The sequence below is a fragment of the Penaeus chinensis genome, chromosome 33 (genome assembly GCF_019202785.1).
Source record: "Penaeus chinensis breed Huanghai No. 1 chromosome 33, ASM1920278v2, whole genome shotgun sequence".
NCBI lineage: Eukaryota > Metazoa > Arthropoda > Malacostraca > Decapoda > Penaeidae > Penaeus > Penaeus chinensis.
The window spans coordinates 37,142,786-37,167,785 of NC_061851.1; the positions used below are offsets into that span (position 1 = coordinate 37,142,786).

The 25,000-nt window shown below is 44.5% G+C and overlaps 1 protein-coding gene across 1 annotated transcript in view; it reads left to right on the plus strand.

Annotated features, from left to right (window-relative positions):
• The window catches only part of LOC125043163, a 154,715-nt gene that overhangs the window by 119,272 nt on the left and 10,443 nt on the right, over positions 1-25,000 (plus strand). The window contains 11 exon segments of the mRNA XM_047639152.1: positions 5,843-5,930; positions 8,221-8,247; positions 9,883-9,953; positions 10,537-10,648; positions 11,367-11,430; positions 13,202-13,857; positions 13,859-17,222; positions 20,864-21,068; positions 23,880-24,014; positions 24,227-24,341; positions 24,545-24,656. Coding sequence (XP_047495108.1) covers positions 5,843-5,930; positions 8,221-8,247; positions 9,883-9,953; positions 10,537-10,648; positions 11,367-11,430; positions 13,202-13,857; positions 13,859-17,222; positions 20,864-21,068; positions 23,880-24,014; positions 24,227-24,341; positions 24,545-24,656 — 4,949 coding nt within the window.

Below are 25,000 nucleotides of genomic sequence, written 5' to 3' on the forward strand. Positions count from 1 at the left end.
CATGCGACCGTGTGACTTCACGGGGTTACCGCTGCCAAAGACTTTTTTCTTTGCCTTTCTCTTTATTTGTAATTTTCTCTGTCTACTTTCTCACCTTTTCTTCTTCTCTCTCTCTCTCTCTCTCTCTCTCTCTCTCTCTCTCTCTCTCTCTCTCTCTCTCTCTCTCTCTCTCTCTCTCTTTTCTTCTTCTTCATCTTCTTCTTCTTCTTCTTCTTTTTCTTCTTTTCCCTTTCATGTTCTTTTGTTTCTCTATCTTTCTCTCTCTGTCTATCGGTCTCTCTATCTATCTATTCACATATCTATTTCCAGTCTTTGATGTCTATGTACAGAGGCTGTAAAGGGATGTGTAGATATAAATAATTAAGTCCGTAGTGTGTTCTGCATACAAATGTGTTTCCTTTGTGTTTGTGTTTTCGTTTCTTCTATTTTTGTTTTCTCGTGTACAACAGATTTTGAAAGGCGAAAAGTAAGGGTCTTGGGTATATCCCAGGATTTGCTTTGATATTTTAGTGTCGGTCTCCAGTTCAGAGAAAAAAAAATATATCTAAGGCAAAGTCCCCCTCCTTTGCTGGACCGTCACCCAAATCGCCCGCAAACGCACAATGGCGCCGACATGAAAGAAATCATCAACACTGGGAAACACCGGCGTGCTTTTGTGCAAACAGTCCCGCCATGCTGGGACTCAGTACATTGATTAATACAGCCCACTGTTGTTTAATGGAAAGAAAATGGCGAGATATTATATGTTTATTACCCACCTCGGATTATCCCTCCCGCCGGCTTACTGAGAGGAGGAAAACAAGTTATTACCACCGAGTGACCGCAGCGCTGTGACAATAAGCGCCGACTCACTCCCCGCCCCGATCGAGGCCGCCTTTGATGCCCGCGCTAGAATCTTACGAAGATGAAAGCACCGCTAGGCCTAACGAGGCGGCAGCTTAGAATTTTGAATAGTTTTACATTGTTCGAAGACGATGACCATGTTTCGAATTTGATAAATTTGCGATAATGAACGAGCTATTGTCAGGGGATGACGGTGTTAACCACTCGAGAGAGCATTTAAAAATTCCATGATTTCTCTGTGCGACAGGTGGGATATTTATAGAACGGAGAGCATTTCCCACGCTGTGAGTGACACTCATTTTAAACATTCCGCTGTCGTGTTATCTGAAGTTGGAACGAAGGCGAGGAGAGGGACTTGACCCTTATTTCAAACAGAAGAAAACAATGTACATCCTCTCACTTCCCCAATCATACGTATGTGTATGTGTATGCATACATATATGTGTGTGTGTGTGTACATACGCAGTCATACACACACACATGCACACATACACACACACACACACACACACACACACACACACACACACATACATACATATATACATATATACATATATACATATATGTAAATATATATATATATATATATATATATTTGTATATATATATATATATATGTATATATGTGTATATATATGTATATATTTGTATGTGTGTATATGTATATATATATATATATATATATATATATATATATATATATATATGCGCAGAGATAGTGGCATTCAATCAGTGTAGCGACGGACGCAACCCCATCAGCGCCAGTAACCCAGCGGCCCAACCTCGCCCGCCACCCAGGAGTAATCCCAGCTGCTACGATTCCTTCCCGCCTGCCACCCAGGAGTAGGCCCAGCAGGCACTCTCGTCCTCTGCTCGGGGCCGCGACGTCGGCGTGAGGGACCCTCAAGCCTTCCGTATAGTCACGAGCGAGGAGACCCCCCCTCCCTCCCCCTCAACGCACCTCCCGAGTAGTATCCTTCCATCCACCCCGGAAGGCGTCAGCTGACCTCTTTTTCCACGATAAATGGTTCGAATTAAGGATATAATGTATACCTTATGAGGGTGTCCCGAGAGCGTAATTGCTTATTTTTGACATCACTCGAACGGAGGCCTTAGGATCTCTGTTTGGAATTGGCTGGGCGATCGTGGTAGTATTTGGTATATCCCGAAACAATTGCGGTAACCCTTTTGTGCAGAGTTTGTTTACGGCTGATGGATGTGAGAGACAGTACGGAGGACGGGCTTTGTTCTTTCGTAAGGGGTAGGGTAACCTGGATCGCCTGGAGCTTAATGTCTTTTCAGACGGTGGAATTCACAATTGTTTTGCGTTATTTGCACCTTTTTTCGTTTCTCTCTCTCTCTGTCTGTCTGTCTGTCTGTCTGACTATCTATCTCTCTATCTCTCTATCTCCCTATCTATCTATCTCTATCTATCTCTCCCTCTCCCTCTTTCCTCTCTCACTCACTCTCACTCACTCACTCACTCTCTCTCTCTCGCTCTCGCTCTCGCTCTCGCTCTCTCTCCCCACTAACTCTCACTCTTTCTCTTCTCCCTCCATCCTTCTCCCTTTCCCTTGGCTCGCCATCTCGTTCATTCACTTTCACTCGTTATTGAAATATCCGCCAAGGTATTACGACCAATAATGTATTTTATGGATTTTGGGTTCATAGGAGGGCGTGGGAAATATTTATTATATTCTTGATAAAGTAAGAAGCCGGAGAAGAGGTATTTACAAGTCTTAATAGTTATGAAAAGAATGAATGCATTTCTGAAATACTTTAGGAAGGACAGCACATTCTCTCGCGAAAACACGACCACCCGTCAGTTATCCGCCTGCACGATGCTCTCCCTTAGCCGAGGGCGCGGAGGGTACCTGCCATCCGCCCGCACACCCACACCCTGGAAATTAGGGGTCATTTTGCGGTTATTACACACCTCATTATTACCTTACGATTTTCCGCGGAGTACTCGGGAATGGTCGCCCCGTTACAGGCCGGTGAGAACTCCGGGTTCTTTTTTCCTCGCTGTTGTTGTCGGTTTTATCGCGTTCATGATCTACGGGCGAGACCGTGGTGAGAGCAGCCACAAAACCCTCGGCCCAAGGATGACGAGGGGGGAAAAAATTGCGCCGTAGGAAGAAGTACAAGAGCGTGAGAACTGTGTCAAGAAAAGGAGGCGAAAAGTAAGTGGACAAGAGAGGGGTTTTTAGACAGTCTTTTGTTTACAATCGTGTTGTTGTTGAGATGAAAAAGTTAGTAAGTGCGTAACTGAGCACGGTTTTTTATTCAATATTTTATTTTAATCAAGAAGAGACAGACAGACAGACAGACAACCCCCTCCCTTTTTCCGCATCCACATGATAACGCCCATGAGGGGGTAGTGGGGGGGGGTAGGCATGCAACCAGGGGATAACCTAAATCTGGATACGATTAACTCAGCGTTGTGGACGATTCGATTGCGAAAAAATATGGATAATTCGGCCAAAGTAGGGGACATTCGCATGGAAACGAAATGGTGGGATCGAGCGCAGAAAAAAAAAGGAATTAGGCTCGTAAAGCGGGTTTATCTCGTGGAACGGCTCGGAAATGCGACATTATTGAGGATGATAAATTTTATCGCTGGACATCTCTATTGAAAAGAGGGAAAAATGATGGGTTGTCATCGTCATCGTCCCCGCTTTCTTATTATTGCCGCAGAATTTTCCCAGTAAGTTTTTTTTAATTTTGCCGATCAGTCTATCGTAGTTACCCCTATCGTAAAACTGTTTGTCTTCATTTCCATTTTCTCTTGTGAACTCGGGGAGGATAAAACATTTTCGAAATTCTGATTTTTATTATTATTATTATTATTCATGTCTTCATCTCAGTGCATCAATTTAAGGATAAGCACACTTTGAAATTTTATGTATATATTTTTTACAGAAATTCATAAATCAAGAGGTGCCTTCAACTCAGTAAATGAATATTCTAGACAGCTTTCATGGACTCTCTCTGAAAGTATAAATTTGATTTGCATAACCTTAGAAAGGTGTAAAGGGGCTTGTAAACCCTTGTTAGTAGTCCACGTGACCGTCTACGGTTATAAGCGAGATTATATTTGATGATTTACAACGCCTCGTCCTCTCGACCATGAATATGTATGTGTTGTGAGTTGTATGCTGTCCTAACACTCGAGACGGTCCCGGTTGTTAGTATGTGTGCCCTTCAGTGGGCCATATAAGTGTCATTGGCAGCGTCGAGGAGCCCAGGGTCGAGGTGTTATAAATGCTGGAAGGAAGATGTAACCTTTTGTGTCACGGCTGTTGTGTTGTGTCTGGACCGTTGCCTGGTTCGCCTTATCGCGCGGGCATATCTCGGCTCGGGAAACTGCTGCTACCATGTTAGGCGTGGCTGTGTCGTCGTAGGGTGTGTTGTTGTCCTTCAATGGCTATTGTATGAGAACCGAGAAGGGGAAAATGGGTTTTGGGATTTGGCGAAAAGTAGGAGAGATGGAGAAAACGGAGAGCGATCCCTTGGAGGGTGTAACTTTCCTATTCCTGCGTTATTGTAGAGATTTGCCCTGATTAGCAGACTCTCCTATGCAATTACCCTGTGACTGGTAGTTAGGGAAACAGCGATTTTCAGCGCGTGAGCATCGAGGGAGGGACGAGGAGGGTGTGGCTGTGAGTGCCAGCCTACAGGAATCGAATACACTCTGTCATTACCCCCGATTCGTCACCTTCCAGACGTGTGTTTACCTGCGCCACCGCCTAGGCCTATGTCAGCTGTTGGGCGTGTCACTGTCTCGTATTATCATGGTGGGCGGTGGGTTAAGGTGGGCTGAGGCAGGGCGTGCTATGTTTGGGGTTTGTGGTTAAGGCCGGTTCTCGGTTATACGATCTCAATCTAACGTAGACAGTCCCAGCAGGAAGTGTTAAACGGTTCCACTTGTTGCAAGGGAACACTTAAAACTCCCTTTCCTTCCCTCCCACTGTCCCTAAAAAATTAAAACTGACCGAAGCGATTGCCTAGAATGTAATGTCTGTGGCCGAGGCTTTATGCAAATTAATCCTTCCTTGGCCATAAATCTCGGAGGCGTCCGTTTTGGGCCATTTAAATTGTCATTTATCCCGTATGTGAGAAGAAGAAAAAAAGTTGCGTTGATAGCAGTTCGGGGCAGAGAACCGGACGCCTGTGAGGTCGGATATTTTCTGACACGGAAGCGATAGAATTACGAAAAATCAGAAACGAGACTAATGGTATGCAGGTCGCTTAGATACAAATAAATGAAACTGTTCAGTAAATGAGAAATCACACATTGAAGCCAGATTGGGTTAGGAGTGATCATCAGGTTGGAGATTGTTCATTTCGTTAAATGAGAAATGATCTGAATGATTGCTCGTCCCAGCAAGGCCACAAACGAGTATTCTAACACGCTCACGCGTACATCAGACATATATCACGAGCGTGACGAATGGTAGATGGCCGCCCGGCGCCACATCTACTTTATTTAATTGCACGTTGCGTCGTAGGTCGATGGGCGGGCGTGGGGAGGGATGTGGGCGTGAGGCGTTGTGGTGCAAAGCGATGGATGGGCGGGAGATGAGGATGTAGGGGAAAGGGTTCGGGAAAGGCTTGGGTTTAGAAAGAAACTGTGGAAATTGGGTAATATAGAGGAGTGAAAACAAGGGAAAACTTTCTCTTTGGTAGATAAATGCAGAGAAGTTATTATGTCTTTTTTCTTTGTCTTTTTTTTTCAAATAGTAATTTGTTATCTTGATAAAGTGCTTTGTTTTATCAAGATAATGATTCCCTTGTGTCATTTAATTACCATTTCCAGGTATGATAAGTAAAATTTAATTAAACAGTACTTCCTTAGCAATGATATGCAATATGCACGAACTCCCCCCCCCCCCTCAAGCAAGACTTTCTGAATGACAACGATTTTCACTTTCTTTTCTCAAAACCAAAAAATTAAACGCATACAATTCTAATTTGTCTCTCTCTCTCCTTCCAGGAATACCAACCGCTACGTCCACCAGCCCGGCCGCATCGAGGACTACGTGCCAGGCCGTTCCTCACTCTCGGAGAAAGAGCAAAAGAAGGTAGGCGAGGGCTGGAGGGCGAGGATGACTGCTCTGCGGTGATAGGGGGGGGGGGGAGTTAAGGATGGAGTAAAGAAAGGAGTAGGGAGAGGAAAAAAGGAGGAAGGGTAGTAGGCAAAGAAGAGGGAGGTTAGGGGAGGAGGACGGGAATAGGCGAACCAGCGGAGTAAACGAGAGGAGGCAGAGAATAGAATAATGAAGAGAATAGGCTAAAATGCTAAAATTCAGGAGATGACATAGGAGTAAGAGGAGAGTAAATAGATAAGAAAGATAGGATCAGAAGATAAATGAAAAGGGAATTTGGGAATAAACTTGAGTAAGGAGAAAGAGGGAAGATAATAGAGAGGAAACAAGACGAGTAGGGAGTGGGTGTGTAAGAATCAGGAGAGAATAGGTGAATAGGTAAAAGGAATAGGTAAAATAAGACTGGAAAATAATAAGTAATGACGAGAGTAGGAATAACTGAGGGTGGGCCCTTTCGATTAATTAGGGAAGAACAGAGAGTGTGGATAAGTGAATGAACCAGGAGGAAATAGGTAAAACCAGGGATAGGAAAAAGAAAGATAGACAGGAAACGGTTGAATAGCAATATTAGAAATAACGAGATACAGATGGAAATTATAAAAGAGTTAGGACTATTTCACTAGGCCGTGTGTAAATTTTTGACGATGCAGCTGTCAGTAGAAGGAATTTAAGCAAAATTTATAGCGGCAATGAACACAACGTAGTCTTTAAATCAAAATAAACCAAAATATTGGACACCCTATTTTTTCTATTTTGTGCCTCCACTTTTTTTTTTTTTTTTTTTTTTTTTTCCTCTCCACCACCAATAGCCTACATGTCTTGCATGCACCTCTGCTATCCGAGCACTTTTGCACACAGCATCGACAGGTGTACAGATGTGAACATCAAGGCCCTCTATATGTTCACCCTGAAAAGTACGTGTGTTCAGCACGCTGCAGCACGGCCATGACTAGTTCATCTCAGCCAAACCTTGATGTTTAGTTCAATATGATACCCCTAAAAATGTTAACTTTTTTCTATTCACTTACACCCCCCCTACCCCGGCTCTACCCTCTATACTTATTAACTTAATGATAATGCGCTCCCAAATTGCACTGCCTAAAGGAAGTGTTGATTGACTCTCTACCTCTCTTTTTTCAAAAATCGGGGAATCCGACAGCCAAAAGTGAGTTATTTAAAGGAAATGCCTTTTAGCATTGACGTTGGTTTGGAAGTAAGGACGAACGGTGGATTAGTCGACGACAAATGTTCTACACTCGAACCACAACAAGATTTAAAGACAGAGAAGAAGAAAAGGACACAGGTTTATGCACAGTCTATTCGTGAACATTGCTCGACATATCCACGTTTCGTGAAACAGCATTTATATATTCTCAAAATATTGATGTTCCCTTAAGATAATGAGAATGCTATATAAAATGATTCAGTTTGATTGATACATAGCGACACAGCCAAGTTACAACCACTAAGGACCGTAAAGACATCCCGCGCCCCAAAACTAGTAGTGGATTCTAGAATGCCAGCTCTAGGTTGTAGCCTTGTCGTTGATGTTGTTGTTGTTGTAGTGATGCTACACAGAAGTCCAGCCCCTTCAATAGAACATGTGTAGACTGCTTTTTGTTTTCCAAGTCCATCCACACACACATAGCTGTGTTTGACATCCATTGTAGCATGAGGATAACTTGGCTGTGCTTGCTCTCCCCAAACAAATTTTATTATATGTGACATACTTTTAGAGACATGTGACCTATATTGTATATATGTAGTGGCTTTGAAGGTTCCGTGCCCGCTGTGGATAGCGCAGACTGTGGCACTGTTGCCTCGAGCTGCCACGTACTCCATGCACGCTCAACCTTGGCCTCTTATGGCACTACCTGATGGCACTCACGAAGCTGCCATCTCTTTCAAGTCATTACGCGTGTTGTTTTTGTTACCTTTCCTAACAAACAAGATAACAAACACAAAACGCGTAATGACTTGAAAGAGATGGCAGCTTCGTGAGTGCCATCATCTACAGGACAGTATATCTTTCTCACTCAAAGTACACTATTAATCCACATAAGATCCAGTATATATATAAAAAAAAAACAATAAAAAAAAAAAATATCTACCCTAATAAAAAAGCGAAAATGAAAATAAATTGTGAAAAAAAGCGAAGGTTGAGTCGTGGCGGAGGTCGTTCGGCGCCCCCTTTAGTCGTAGCAGCCGTAGTGCTTCGTCTCATGCGCATCACGTTGTTCTCTTCTTTTCCATGTACAAAATCCAGAACCCGGAGGCTGAAATTAAACTCGAGGTTGGTTTGTTTTTAGTTTTTTTTCTTCATGTTTTGTGTTTCCTTCTTTTTTGTTTCTTTCTTTCTTTTTCTTTCATTGGTTTATATTCGGTTTTATGTAAATTTCTCTTTCCTTCTACGACTGTCTCTATTATATATATTTTTTTTTTTCCAAAGAAGAGTGTTTTCGCAGTTTCTTTCACGGATAAAAGACTCAGATATTTTCGTTTTTTAGAATTAATTGTTTATTTTCTTCATTTATTTGTGTTTCTCTTGATTTCAGTAATTGTAATGAAAACACATTTTCTATTTCTTGCATTTTCCTTAACTATCGTTACATCACAAATATTAGAAATGTGAATTGGCAGTTAATATGCTCTACTAACAAGACATTTAATGTTCAGGATATACTTCTTATTGTCTTGCATACACAGAATTTATAGAGTTACAAATTTTGAAAGAAGACTTTATGAATATACAAATTGATATATATATTTGTTAATTATGTTTATAATATAAAGATATATAGCTTCAACTAAAACTGCTAATACGCCCACGCATGCATGAACGCACGCCCTCGGCAGCTGAAGCACCCACCAATACACACACTCGCATACTCACTCACTCAATTACCCATACACTCACTCACTCACTCACTCACTCACTCACTCACTCACTCACTCACTCACTCACTCACTCACTCACTCACTCATACACTCACTCACTCACTCACTCATACACTCACTCACTCACTCACTCACTCATACACTCACTCACTCACTCACTCACTCACTCACTCACTCACTCACTCACTCATACACTCACTCACTCACTCACTCACTCACTCACTCATACACTCACTCACTCACTCACTCACTCACTCACTCACTCACTCACTCACTCATACACTCACTCACTCACTCACTCACTCACTCACTCACTCACTCACTCACACACACACACACACACACACACACACACACACACACACACACACACTACATTATATTTTATTTGTTATTCACTAACCCAAGTGTTAGGTTGATGCAGTATACATAATCTTGCAACTAAAATTTTCTTAAGATTCACCACGCACCGTGTTTATGAGGGTTATTATTCTGGTTATGTTTCTTTTTTCTTTTCTTTTACTCATTTGATCTTCAGACGGGTGGGTTTTATATCATTTCAGCAATTTAGAATTATTCGACGTCAACAACCGGAATGACTGGCAAGTAACTGGTGTAAGAATTTGCTGAATTTTGAATCCGATTCCGTTCGTGTAATTATTTTTTTTTTTTCTTTATAATGCGGAGTTAGCGTCGATCAAAGCGGGAAAATAAACTCTTACACTGATATATACTGCACTCAACACTGTATTCAGAACCACACACAGTATTACTACCAAGCTAGCATTACTTCCACCCATTTTACTCTCATTACCTCAGATGAGAGCCCCATGCCATCACAACACACACGCAAGCACGATACTAACTATATGAACACTGTATACTCACCATTAACGATGTCAACACCATATATTCACCCTTAACTGGATCAACACTCCCTACTCACCACTGACCATCACACATTAACATCACGACCTCCGTGACGTCACAGCGACAGTGTGATGCTAAAATGAGCCTTATTCCCCTTCAGGCCAAGTCTCAGGAGCCCCCGCCGGTGTCCGTCAACCACAGGCTCGGGTCGCAGAAGATGTCAATGACCCAGTAAGTATTGCGTGCGTAGAGAATACCGTAGAGTAGCATTAGCGATGACAGTTGACATGGGAGATTTACTGCGTCCCTGAGCATTGAATAAACAGGAGAAAGTTGGCCTGCAGTTTTTTGGAATTTGCATATCTGTTATTTTTCCTATCAACATATATATATAGATTTAAAGCAATATGGATAAGTGTTTTTTTGATGTTCGCCAAAACGTTATCGACTTGCCTTTGATTACTGCTTCACTCCCGTTTGAGAACGTTTTATATTCATCTGTTTCATCTGCTTAGTCACCCGATGATTGCTATCAGTCGCTCTCGCCAATAACTGTTGAAGTGACATCCATCATCCAATTCTGCTTCACATTCCTTGAGCATTGTTTTTATTCGGGCTTTAGTTCTCGCACAATGTCCATCGATGAAAGCTGCCCCCCGTTCACTGCCACAGTTATTGCCGGGAGCACAGACTGGTACCTCTCACAGCGCTCGGCATTTGCACATGTAAGAGGTCCGATATCTCAATGCTAACCGTTGCCGACTCTCTTGACTTGAAACTAACGCGATCCGCCCTGTAACGTGTGTCATCGCAGTGCCCTGAAGGAGTCTGGATACGAGAGCGATAGTACGTTGGTGTTCCGTAAGCGAGAGGACGCTCGCCGTCAGCCCCCCGACCCGAGGAAGACCAGCCAGGTGTACCGTCAGGTGAGCTCAGGGAAGAGAGAGTGAAGGGGGAGCGGGAGAGGGTCGTGAGTGAAGCACCTCTTAATTAATGGGCTCTGTAAATGTGCTTGCTTCTAAAAGGACGGCTTCTCTCTCAGGTCTTTCATTTATCGGACTGTTTCTTTCATTTTCTCCTTTCTTTCCATCTTTTTTCCTGTATAGGGTCTGTCTCCCACCTCTTTCCCTTCGTCCACCAGCTAACACCCACCATTCACCGTGACTTGTAAAGACACTGCCTTTCCCTCACCTCTTTGTTTCTTCGTCTCACAGTTTTTCCTTTCTTCGGAAAATGTTTTGGTGTCTTACATAACTAGTATTGAATATACCTGGTAGATATATAATATACACTATAATGTCTGTGTATGTATATGTATACATATACATATATATATATATATATATATATATATATATATTATGTATTATATATATATATTATATACATATATGTGTGTGTGTGTGTTTGTGTCTGCGTGTGTGTATGTGTGTGTGTGTGTGTGTGTGTGTGTGTGTGTGTGTGTGTGTGTGTGTGTGTGTGTGTGTGTGTGTGTGTGTGTGTGTGTGTGTGTGTGTGTGTGTGTGTGTGTGTGTGTGTGTGTGTGTGTGTGTGTGCGTGCGTGTGTGCGTGTGCGTGTGCGTGTGCGTGTGCAGCAAAAGCGCACTGCCCTTTCTGACGCAGGAAATGTACCTTCGCTTGCAGATCCAGCGCGGTGGCGACATCCCCCTGACCGGCCTGCAGAAGACTGCTCCCCCGAAGCAGAAAGGTACAGTTCGTGACAGCCTATGTTCCTTTGCATCGTTATTAAATGTTGTAACACAGTTGACCTGTGATATCGTACATGTAAGAGGTCTAACTGCAAGTTATCCTCGAAGATTTGTTTATTCTTTTATTAAACCTTTAGAGAATTTTCCAAAGTAGTCACAGTGAGTGAATATTCTTTTCATCTTAAAGGTTGGTTTGATCAAGGGCGACCTTATGACCGTCTTCGACTTGATTTGTAGAGAAGGCCTTCTTAGTTAAATGTTATTTTATTCAGTCATTTTATTTCCTCTATTTGTGTATGTGCCAATATGTTCTTATCATGAATTGTGAACTCTGAACATGACCAAAACAAAACATGTTTGTGTAAGTAATTCGTCATTTGGCTAACAAAGAACCACAGTGTGCATTTCATATCTAGCCATGTTTTGTTAGGCGAGCATCTTGACGGTGCCGCCGTGTTTGCGAGGTAGTGGTAGCACATGGTAGTGGAGTCCGGGTGGCGGGGCACGGGGTATCATGTGTGCATGACAGGTCGCGCCTTCCTGCTACCTGCTCGTGTTGCGCCTGGCCTCGATGTGCTGTGCCCTGCGGCTGTTCCCTCCAGGCGCCACACGCATGGACACTGGTTATGGGACAGCATTCTGTCTTGGCCCGTGCAAGTGAAAAAGGATTTTATACGTTCGTTTTATTTCCGTCTTCTTCTTTCTCATTGTCTTTAAGGACTTTACTCTTTGAATTCGAAGGTACATCGTCTAATGATTTTTGTAGACATAGGTGCATGCCGCTCTCTCCAGCTTTCCATCATTTATTCCTTTATTAAGAACAGTCTTTACACTGAAAGTAACATTATTCATGTTTTCTTTTGCGTTGATAACAACACAAAGGTTCCTAAAAGTAAGCAACATTTGAGACGAACTGCTGGAGCATTGAGGCTCTTGCTGTATCATTCACAAGTAGATCGTAAGCACCGCTGTAGCCTTGCTGTGTTTTGTAACTGGTCTTGCTGCTGCTGGCTGTATCCTGAACCATCAGCACCCACGTATCCCATGATTAATATCAATGGTTTCACATCGAATACATCATGCATCTGATAACATTACAAATCTCTCACATTCATTCTCTCATTTAATTCACATTCGTCCCTGCTCTCCTTACGCCCCTCCCTTTGCACTGGATCTACCCTTCATCGTTCCCCCAACTTATTGAATTGGAAATCCGTAGCAGGTTTGCACGTCGTCATCCGTGACTTCCTTTTCGCATCCTGACCAGTAATCCTCCATCCTTCTCACAGTCCCTCCATTCTGCACACTTCCTTTCCCTCTCCACGGTGCACCCCAGACGCTCAGCGCACTCCTATTCATCATCCCACATTCAGGAGCATGCATCTGCCCTCTCAACGGAGGATTTCGTCTTGTCGGGTCATTTGTATATACAGTATGTATGCACAAGTATCAGAAGCATCGTAATTTGCACCAGTAATATTGTAAGAGCACGAGGACATCTCTTTCACAGCTGTACAAAAAGCAAGGTCACTCAGAAGGAATGCCTGCAGAAGCACAGTCTCAAAGCACTTATCAGTTGATGCCTCACCGCAAGTACAGTACTTCGCAATCACAAGTATGGCAGCACTCAAGTAGTTGGACAGATATTGATCATCTGGCCGCGCTGGGGACAAGGGAGCACGACAGCATAGAAGACAGCATCCACCAACTCTTCTCCGCACAAGAACGAGGCCAAACTCTGGTCTGTCACTGATGCAGCTCCTGTTACAGACGACTACTACGTGGTGTACTCTGACCTGGACCTTGGTCTGCACCACCCATCCCTCTCCGACCTGGCCTACGCCCGTGTCTCACCAAGAGCCATGTCACCACCGGCCAAGCCTCCAGTGCCAACCTTTGGGGAACGGAAAAGGTCGGCACCCTCCAAAGTGTCTCTGGCCCCGTCGCCTCCACGCCGCATATCGTCCAAGTGGCACCCATCCCTCATGAAGGCCTACAAGGACCGACCTCCCATCCCTTCCCCGCGGTCCACCTCGGCCGAACGAGTGCGAGAGACGCGAGCTCTGTATTCCACATGGCATCGCGAGAAGGTCGCCCGCTCCAGGGAGAAGCTGGGCTCCTCTCCTGCCAGAACCAATTCCCTGGGACGAACATCCTCGTCAGCCAAGCAATCCAGCGAGGTTCGGGAGAACTTCCTGAAGGAGCGTCGTGCTGTTTCAGAGTCACGTTTTACTCTCGAGGATCGTGAGAAATCGCCACCTCGAAGAACGCCTTCGCCCCCCAAGGCTAGTTCCCCCGTTAGACAGACTGATGGTCGTGAAAAACTGCACCACAGAACCTCCCTGAAAGATGTATCGCCAGACAAAGCTGGGACGTACAGGATCAAGGTTCAGGAGCCACTTGTAACCAAAGGCCACAGCAGGGTCGCTCAGTGCTGATGCACAGAGAAAATGGTCCAACACCTCAACAGAGAGCGGGATGTATAGTGTCACACGACACACAGTGAGTAGCATGAATAAAATCAGAAGACCATCGCAGCAAAATGCGGTTGACAGCCGAAGTAGCAGTGCAGATGCCACCTGTAGGAGGAGACGAAGCAGCTGCTTATCCCCAGAGCCACAGCTAGCTTCCAGGAAATCGCCAGTAGGTCGGAAGGACAGCCGTCACAGAGAGTCACCCTATTCAGATGTGTCTCTGGAAGTTGCTGATGACAAGAAGCTAAAACAGAGTGAAAGCTTTGACACAACCCAAAGTAATGAGACAGGGTACTCCAGCATGCTCGACCTTTCACCCTCACCTGTGCCAGACAGGAGGACCGAGGAGCGTCGAGCAAGGAAAAAGTCAGAATCTCCAGTGCGGCCTCACTCAGCCCCTTCCCCAAGGCGCTCTCGCTATTCGCACTCCTTCAGCGAACAGAGGAACAAGTGGGAGGCCATAACACGGGGTGAGGCTGTGGGTCGCAGGTCTCGTAGCCCATCAAGAAGCACATCGCCGCTTCGGTCCCTCCAGCTGGTGCGGCAAGTGAGCAGCAGCTTCAGGAACATTCCAGCAGAAGTCTTTTCAGAGTCACGTCGGAGTAGGAGTCTGGAGGTACTGACCCCCTCGCCACACTCTCACCCCCAGCGCTATCGCCAGTACATCCTGGAGTTAAGAAATGCCGCTCCCCGCAATGCTCGCATCTCACAGCTACGGCGCTTGTTTACATCGCTTGAGCGAGTCCATCGCCTCGAACGCTCGGTGAGTACCGTGGAGCTCTCTGCAGCAGATAATCGCGCCCATGAAATTATAGATTTCGAGACATGGAAGAGTATGCGTGAAAAGGAAAGAAAGGCTCTTGAATATAATGTACTCCTGAAGGAACTGAATGTGGCTCAGAAGGAGCGAGAGTTCCTTTATAAAGTTACTCCGGAGAAAAAATGGGCCGGTGACTGTCGACTTCGAGGCCGTGACGTGAGTGTCCCAGAGCTTCGTGAGAAATTTGATTCACTCACAGATAACAGTTCCGAGATCTCACAGAAGCGACGCCAGGAGTTAGAGAACTCCAAGGACACGTACCGAGGATTGTGGCGTGGCTCCTCGGTTCGGGATGTGTCGCGGATGTACGAGAGTCCCGAGCGAAGCCGCAGTAGCAGGCGCGGTTCTAGTCTGAGTCTTTCACGTGAAGATTCGGGTATAAGAGCTCGTGGCCTTTGGACCAGCCTCAGCCTGGAGCAAGTCAATGCCTTTCGTGACCACCTCTCGGAAATCTACGGCTCCATGCAGAATGTCCGTTCTTGGCGAGAGAGGAAGCAGATGAGTATGGAGAGGCCACCCAACAAGAGTCAACGTGAGCTTGCCAAATACAGCGTGGACGTCTCAGAGACAGGGCGCGTCCTGGCAGATAAGCTGCGGACCCTGCATGTGCGCCCGCCGCCAGAGTCCACCAGAAGGCCTCCCTCCAGGCATTCATCACCTCCAAGGGCTGCGAAGAGTTCCACTAATGTTCATCAGTACGAGGATCAGCGACGTCAGCTCTCAAAGCAGCTGTCCATAGAATTTCAGGAGAAGGTAAAGGAGCAAAAGTCAGGTCATAGACTGGAATCGACACCTGCCATGCTGGACAGTCTGCAAGTGCCGGAGCATCCAACGTCGGTCAGTCCAGAGAGTCTGTCTCGCTCTTCACCCCGCACCTGTTACTCCCTCGACATTTCGGACTCGTCGGAACCCAACTCGCTGAACTCTGGCGACCAGTTCCTCCTCGTGGTTCAGAAGCCCGGAGGTCACGGCCGCAGCAACAGTCTCCCCCCGGAGCAGGGGAGTGAGGCTGACTCGAGTGATTCCGAAATGTCCGTCCGAACTGTCGTCCACAAGGATGTTGCAGGAAAGGTCAAGTTCTTTGAAAAACGAGCTCGACGTAACTCCAGGTCGTCAGAGAGGCATTCCTCCCGCGGAAGCCGCCTCAATATTGACGAGGTTCCCCATTACGCAACTCTTCCATCACGCCTGAAACAACAGTCTCAGAACAAACTGTTTTCACCCAACTACCTGCCTGAGAGGTCGGTCTCATCTGTCAATTTAGCAAACAAGGGGGAATTATCGTGGCGAATTTATGACAAGGCCAATCCAGTGAGCTCTTCCTCGATTCAGCGTCTGTCTGATCTGCCAAAAGACAAGCGAGAGCAAGTGGATCCCACTTCTCACTCTCGCTCGTACCTTTACCACGTGAAGACCGGCGACGTGAACCGCCTAAAGGATCGCTTCGAGAGTCCTGAGGATGCCCGTCGCCGCGCGCGCTCACTGCCGGACATGAACGGTTCTCTGTCTCGTGTCACGCCCTCGGGGAAGACTGTGGTACGAGGCCAGGAGGCAGGGGACGTGCAGTACATGCGCGCCAAGTACGAAGCACCCAGGCGATCGCGCAGCCCCGAGCGATGGCAGCCGAGTCGCGACGAATACTTGCCCAAATCTAAGCTGACAAACACCCTTCAGTCCCTGGCTTCCCGTTCGCCAGCATTCTGCGAGCCAGCGACCGTGGAGAGGCTGGCACGCCGTGACTCCGTCGAGAAAGCCGTGTTACGGCGCGTCCACACGGGGAATGTGGAAGCCTCCGTTGATCGCTTGGAGAGCCAGCAAACAGGGTCCGGTGTATCTATTATCGGCCAGATGTACACCTCTGCGCCCTCGGTAAATGAACTGGCAAACATATCAACCTTGGTCCCCCCACGCCCGCCCCCACCGCTCATGGGGCCACAGAAACCACAGCGAATGGCGGTGCGAAGCAACATCCAGCCGCTCCTGACGTCCACCCCGACGCCGTCTCCGCGAGACGCTCGGGCTGCACATAAGCAGCGAGCCCTCCAGGTGACCGAGCCCGTGTGCTATCCGCCCTCGCAGCTGCACCCGCCCCCAGGGGCCTCCACCACGTTCACCCGCTCGTCCTCCTCTGACTACAACGCCGACGCCCATCGGCCCAAATCGCGCTACGTCCCCCCCGAGTCGTACGGGTCCCCGGGGAGCGCCTCCCACGCGCGCGGGAGCTGGACCCAGTCCCTGGAGCGGCCTCACCGCGTGACCCGTGCCATGACCAACACCAATCCCCCCGCGCCCTCCCGAGGCAGTAGCCATTGCTACACCCTGCGGCGGCACCACCAGGTGCACCACGCCCACCACACCCCCCGCGCCGAGCACCTCTCCCCCTCACAGCCTCATCCCTACTCCAATACCTACTCCCAGATCACGAAGCCATACCAACCTTACTCCCACAGTCCAGGACGAGACCAGAACTACAACAACAAGGTCGTCTCATGGAAAGGTGCTAGAGTTTTATTTGTTTCATGACCTGTCACTAGCAAGGTCGATTTCTACAGGTGAAGGGTCTCATACTTCTACGATTTCCACTTTACATCACTTAGGTAGATATTCCTGCATTTTCACCGGTCTGTAGGTAGCCATGCTCTCTTCAGACTTCCACGGAGTCCGTGTTTCTGTAGCTCCTCCAAGAAAGTTCATTTAGCATTATTGCCCTTCGTTTTTTTTCTCTGTTTTCCTCTGCCCCTCCTTAGTGTACTCCCCTTGTTGCTGCAGCTTTTGTAATTCCACACTCTGAAGGCCCTAGTGGAGTAAAAAGTTTCAAGGGTCAGCACTTGAGGAATACCACAATGCCGACGATATTAAGTCATTAACATCTAAGGAATATACCTCTGCACTCAGTGTAGTTATAAGCAAACTCTTATGATCATAATTTAGCACTTATGGTTACGTTATTAGTTAGTTTCTGAGCAATTTTATTTTCACTTTCATTTGAAAATGGTTGTAACTTTTTAATGAGATCGTAACTTTGTTTCACGATTTGATTATTTTGCATAAACCGTTCATTTACTTGCATCAGCCTTTTTTCTGTTTTATTTAAAATGCCTGGATCATAGGCTCCCATTTTTCTTTCTCTCTTTGTCCCTTCTTTAAAACACTCTCTCTTCTTGTTGCATATCGAGTCACATTCTTCCTCATTCCTCCTGCCTCTCTGTTACCCTGTCTCCTCTCGCTATCTTGGCCTCCGTTTCTCCGATTTTCCTCCGCTCATGACCCGTCCTGACCCTGTGGTGGTCTTGCCACAGAACCGCTGATCGGCCCGCTGCCCTTCCCCTACCTGGCGGGGGCTCATCAACAGCCGCCTAGACGTCCAGGTAAACAAGCCCTGCGGATCTCGCGGCGCTCTGACGGCCCCGCACCACGCTCGTCGAGGCGGGCCGCAAGGGGCGCGGCACAATGGGGCGTGCTCGTGCCGTTGCATAGAAAGCAGTGCATTGTGACAGTTATGCGAAAATAACGCTAATAAGAATAATAGTTATTGTAATGATAATGATAATGATGATAATAGTAATAACAATAATAACAACAACAATAATTATTATAATAATAATAACAACAATAATTATTATAATAATAATAACAAAAATAATAATGATAATAATAATAATGATAATGTCTGATAATAACACGAGGAAATGCATTGTCCGCCCTGCAGCCCTGCCCCTTGCACCTGACCGAGACAGCCCATGTAAATACTCTATCTGTAAATAAACACGACTACTCAGTCTGCATCAACGGTCACGCTGGAAACCCGGTGACCATCACTTAACTGACTCGCGGCTCGGTCCTGCCGTCAACAACTGTACAAAAAACAAAAAGGATTCGCTTCTTACTAACAAAGATGTATTTACATATTTTTTCTCTCCCCGATCTTGTGGAAAACTCATAGCGGCCGCTGATTGAAGCACGTCAAGAAATGGCGATTTTTTTTTGTCAAACTCGAGGAAGAAAAAATGTTTTGTGTCCGCGGACGACCGCCTCCGCGATCAATCAGAGGCGTCATCAGTTATTCACGTGATCCAAGTTAACACTTTCCGAGCGACATTTGTCTCCCTGGAAGGCCCTGTCGGTGCTTTCGTATTATCAATATTCAGAGTTTCGTTTACTAATACCATTTCAGTATGCGCGCGCACGTACACAAACACCTATGTATACTTAGATAAATAGACAGACAGGCAGACAGTCATAGAAACATGTTCATATAAATAGATGCGTACATACTTGTACAAACACACTAAGCTCGTTTAGAAAAATCTCCTGAAATCCGTAGCATTCTGTTCCTCGCGCCCTGTTTATTTGTTCCTGAAATCCCGAAGACATTTAAATGGCTCTCATACATTCTCTAGCCAGAATGCCGGTCAAATAGTTCTCATAATCCCCCTTGTTTCCCCCGCGCGCGTCACTCTGCGTCTGCATTCCACGGTTTTTATACTCGTTTTTGTCTCTGTTTTATTTTTTTTTTATTTTTTTTTTTTTTCATAATGTGTGCGCAAGACAGAGGCCGTCTGTTTGTCCTGTTGCTCTTTCTGAGGAAATCTAACGGGGCATTGTAATTTTATTATACATATACATACATGCGTACATATGCACACATATATATATACATACATACATACATGCATGCATATATAATATATATATATATATATATATATATAGTGTGTGTGTGTGTGTGTGTGTGTGTGTGTGTGTGTGTGTGTGTGTGTGTGTGAGTGTGTGTTCATTAAAACAGTTATAATTACATTCATTTTCATTAACGCCAGAATGTCGTAGACGAACAAAATATTTCCCAGGGCGATATCTCTAGTAATTTTGGCACACCTTTTAAAAAATTCACGGGATCGTAAATTATCTTCCCTTTTTAATGTTCCCCCACTTACAGGTTATCTATGTTTAGACGCTTCCGGTCATGACGTCACGAGTGCTATTAATACCCTGTCAACTTTACCGTTTCTCTGCTTTCGTGAAAATTACGTTAACAGAAAAAGTCCAGCCAACAAAAATAAGTATATCAAAGTTATCATTATTAACGTTTTTATTATGTCTGTTTTTTTTCTACAATTGTAGTGCGAAAATAAAACCGAACGTTTAAATGTTTACTTTGGATGAAGCCACTCAGGTTCAAATTAAGTACTTGGCTCGCGCCCCTGTGTGGGTTGCCGACTGTCATTAGCGTCCAGGGAGCAAGAATGTAAATAATTAGACTCGGTAATTGGGTCCCAAAACTAATCACTTCAAATAATCTCCTAACTAACTAAACAGTCTCTGACATTTAAAGAAAGAGACACAATATAACTTACCGAACGCGAAGCTGTGTTCTGTATCAGCAAATAATTTAACTCCTCCACCTCCCTGTACCCCCCTCCCTCCCTCCCCTGATCTCTCTCTCTCCTCCTCCTCCTCCTCCTCCTCCTCCTCCTCCTCCTCCTCCTCCTCCTCCTCCTCACACGCCTGATTTTCTTACGTTTGGTTGCGAGTTAACACCGAGGGAGTTGGTAGTGGTCTCGTGCTCGCAGACCGTAGTGGGTGTGTGACGCGCTCTCTCGCACCGGAGGAGAAAGGGGGAAAACCTAAGTCTCTTCTTGGTTACATTTTCTCTCCATCCTCTCCCGGGAAGGCATCTCTTCACACCTGGATGATCTTTGCATATCTAACATTTTATTTCTTCGGTGGATGGCTCACTTCTATGCCGCTTCAATGCCGCTGATGCCAGGTTAGAGGCCTGGCGTGGCATTATCGCTTTCTGGTGATGGCTACTAACTGCTTTTTTTTTTACTGATACTTGACTGTATTTTGTGTTCTATGTCTGTCCTCCTTAGGAAAGAATAGTAAGTATACGTGTCATTTGCAATTATCAAAAAAAAAAAAAAATTATTTGCATTTCTGTATTTCTTCTCAAATCCACGGTAGAAAATGTTCAAAATTATCTCATGTGCTACAAATACTTTTTATTAGTGTCATAATTCTGATTGATATCACAATATATTTGAGAAAAAAAAAACTCCGGATGGCTTCATTATTAAAAGAAAAAATCAAAACCTGAGCTTCCCCGAGCTTCCTCTGACCGCGGAAACCCCTCTGCAGAATCCCCCTACAAGTACGAGTCCGGGGAGGTGAACATCCACTACCGCACTCCCGTGAGGATTGAGCAGAAGGAGGCGATTCCCGAGGAGGAGCTCGCCCGTCGCCAGGAGGAACACATGAAGAAGGTGTACGAGCAAGAGCGACGCAAGAAGTACCTGGCCGAGCTGGAGGACATCGAGCGCAGGAGACACACCGACAACTTCACGTAAGTAGGGGGCAGGGAGCGAGGCCGCGCGCTCGCCGGCCGGCCTCCGACCCCAGGCGGGATGCACCCCGGGCGGCATGGCTGTTTACTTAGTGGGATTGCTTTGTATATAAACGCTCAAGTAGTCTGCTCTCTTGCTCACCTGGTAGAGTGTGCGCGCGCGCACGCGATGTCGGGTACACACCAGTACATAAACACGCGCGCGCACACACACGCACACACACACGCACACGCACACGCACACGCACACACAGACACACACACACACACACACACACACACACACACACACACACACACACACACACACACACACACACGCACACGCACACGCACACGCACACGCACACGCACACGCACACCCACGCACACACCCACATCCACACCCACACACACACACACACACACACACACACACACACACACACACACACACACACACGCACACGCACACGCACACGCACACGCACACGCACACGCACACGCACACGCACGCACACACCCACACCCACACACCCACACACACACACACACACACACACACACACACACACACACACACACACACACACACACACACACACACACACACACACACACACACAGACACACACACACACACACACACATATATATGTTGTCTGTTTATGTATAGATATTGAGGCTTTCAGAAATGTCTCTGTGAATTGAACGATGTTGGAGGAAAGTCACGTTCTATATATCTGTTCTGTCTCACTTCATAATCTTTTAGTGGCGACCAGAACAAGCTCAGTTATTGTAGTCTTACACATATCGGTCTTTAGAAAGATTATCTTGATGACTATCAAGAATTAGTTGCACTTATGACTCCTATCACATTCTTTTCTCTGTATTCATGAATATACATACACTCTTGTGTATACTTATAGTATGCATCTTATTATTCATGCTACATCACATGAATACCTTAAGTAGTACATTCATTTTTTCTTGTAAGATCCTAGTGAGTGGGTTTGCCTACCTCATGTTAAGTTAGATTTGCATACACACCAGCAGATGCATTATATTCATTTTATTACCATTGACAAAAGGTTTTATACTTTGCCCAGTTGATGAAAGGAATTTTGTGAATCCAATTGCCAGAAAAAATGCCATAATCCAAAATATAGTCCCAGGTACATTCAAAGCTGAAGGAATAAGTAGAATAACATCATACCAAGTTCTCAGAAACTTGAAGCATAATAAATTTTGTGCATGGCTTTGAATACAATGTAATCATGTAATGCACAGCATGTTTATAGAATGCTTAGGCCATCTGCATGTTAGTGCATGCCACATAGTCTATATATGTTTATTATATTTTGTTTGATATTGTCATATATTTTATAGTTTTCTATTACTAATTTAGTTGAACATTTTAGATTTTAAATAAATTTTATGCTGGAAGTAAACTAAACCTTTTGTTTGATTCAAATTAACATCTCCTTTTTGTAGTTTCTGTGTATTCCATGTCTGTAGTAGCAAATTAGAATTCTTTTTATTGCTTTCTTTGGTATTCAAGACAGATTTTGCTAACAATTTCCAAATACCTTTGATTGTGCTTCAATATCAAGCAAGTTTTTAATGCTTGCACTTAATCAATGGCCTTTTATTCCCCCTAAATGTCTTTCTTATGCAGCTGTGCCTAAATTAATATAATCTCCTTATACCTTTTACCCACCCTGTAAGCCTAAAAGTAAGCTTTTATAGTACCCTAGTACCCTGTAATACGGTTCTTCCCTCTCCATAGTATAAAATTTTCTCCCTTTCCCAATACCTTAAGTCCGTCTGATCGGGCATCGTCTTGCAGCTCCCCTCAGGCACGGCGAAGTTACCTGTCCACCCTCAAAGTTGTGTCCCGCCTCTTCTCCTCCGTCTTCTCCCTCGCGAGGAGTAAACACAACCACCCCCAGGCCACCCCACAAGATATTGAGGTCCACATTGACAAAGAGATACAAAAATGTGATAGCGAGTTCATGACTTCCGTGCATAGCGATCAGAATGGAGTGGCGATCTATATCTCAGAGGAGATATATGTTTAGTGTATATATATTCCAGTAGATGGAAACATTGATCAGACAAATTAGCAATGTAAATGTACATAATTCAAAAAAAAATTCGCACAGTGGGCATGTTACAACAAAAGTGTACAGGAAAACGCCTATCAGTTGTACATACACAATTGTGTTTGCAGGAGAACTGCAAAAAATGAGAGACAGATTTACTGTCAGTGCCAGAGCTTTTTTGCATAGTGACTAATGTAGATTTAACATTATTAGATCTTTGTATCCTGGTCTGCATGATAAAATGCATGAAGGTATGTGTTATGTTATTAAATTCTTTTTTGTTCTCATATTGTCAGTGAAAGGTCTTTATTCTTGACCAATTACAGATGTCATTATTAGAACAATGCAACAATAACTTGATTTCAGATACTTATGGTGTGTTTTTCCTTTGTATTATAATTGAGTTACATAGATGTTTTTTGTAGCTATATAACTGAATTTGCTTTATTAGTGTTGTGGCTTAGGTTATGCCATCTCATATAGCATATGAATAGCTTTATACTGCTGATTAGAGGAATAGTAATAGAAACAGAGTCAAGATTTATGTTTATGATTACAAAGAGGCAAAGAATTATCACATGGATCTATGTCAATGCCAATATTGTCTTGCATGTATATGAATTCATGTCTACATTTGATATTTAGTACCTCTCATTTTGTAAACAATAGAAGAAGAAAATCTATTTTGGGATAAGTCTCTCTTACCCTGTCGTCTTTTTGTTTTCAGACCCCTTCAGAAATCTCCCATTCCCTTGAACCGTTATGACGATGAGAGTAGCCTGGGGACTTTGCGGGGCAACAGAACTCCAGAGCCAAAGCAGGTTGCAAAGGCACTCTACAATTTCACTGCACAAAACAAGAGGTAAATTTAATGAGTTTTATTCTCTCTCTCTCTCTCTCTCTCTCTCTCTCTCTCTCTCTCTCTCTCTCTCTCTCTCTCTCTCTCTCTCTCTCTCTCTCTCTCTCTCTCTCTCTCTCTCTCTCTTTCTCTCTTTCTTTCTTTCTCTCTTTCTCTCTTGTTTTCTAATTCTAATTTTCTAATTGGTTAATGATGGTAACTTTTCTTCTTCACAGGGAGCTAACATTTAACAAGGGTGATGTTATCTTCATCCGTCGGTCAATAGACAAGAATTGGTTTGAAGGAGAGTTGCGTGGATCTGTTGGTATTTTCCCATGCAACTATGTAGAGGTACAGTTCTTGTTCTTGTTCTTGTTCTTCAAAAAAAAAAGAAAAAAAAAAGGAAGATATCCATGATATAGAGTTTTGAGAATTTTAATCATTATACAGTATGGATGTCAACTATCATCTTGTAGCTTTTTGATTTAATAAGACCAATTTTAGTCCAAAATTCTCTGTGGATGCAATAATATAGTAATATTTGAATTCTCCAGATTGTGCCTTATGATCACATGAAAACCCTGACAAGAAAACCAACTGAAGGACAGGCAAGAGCGAGATTTAATTTCCAAGCCCAAACTTCCATGGAAATGTCCCTCAGCAAAGGTAAGTGCTTTGTGAGAGGTATTTCTAAAATGTTTTGATGCTTTTGCTTTGAAATTGCATACATTTACTCTAAGACAACATTTTATCAAATCAAAGAAGCAGTGTACAAGAAAAAGCTTTTGACTTAATGCTATAGTGTTAAATGTCAGATGTAGGAAAAAAAGAATCACAGCCAGATGTAAACAGTCACTCCCAGCTTCTCAAATAGCAAAGTAATCTAATTTTTTTCCTAATAATCTAAATATATGAGCAAATGTTACATTAAATAATAACTTTTCCTTGAGAAGCAAATATATCAGCCTTTCTTCTAGTATTCACAAAGTACATGATTAGTTAGAATTATT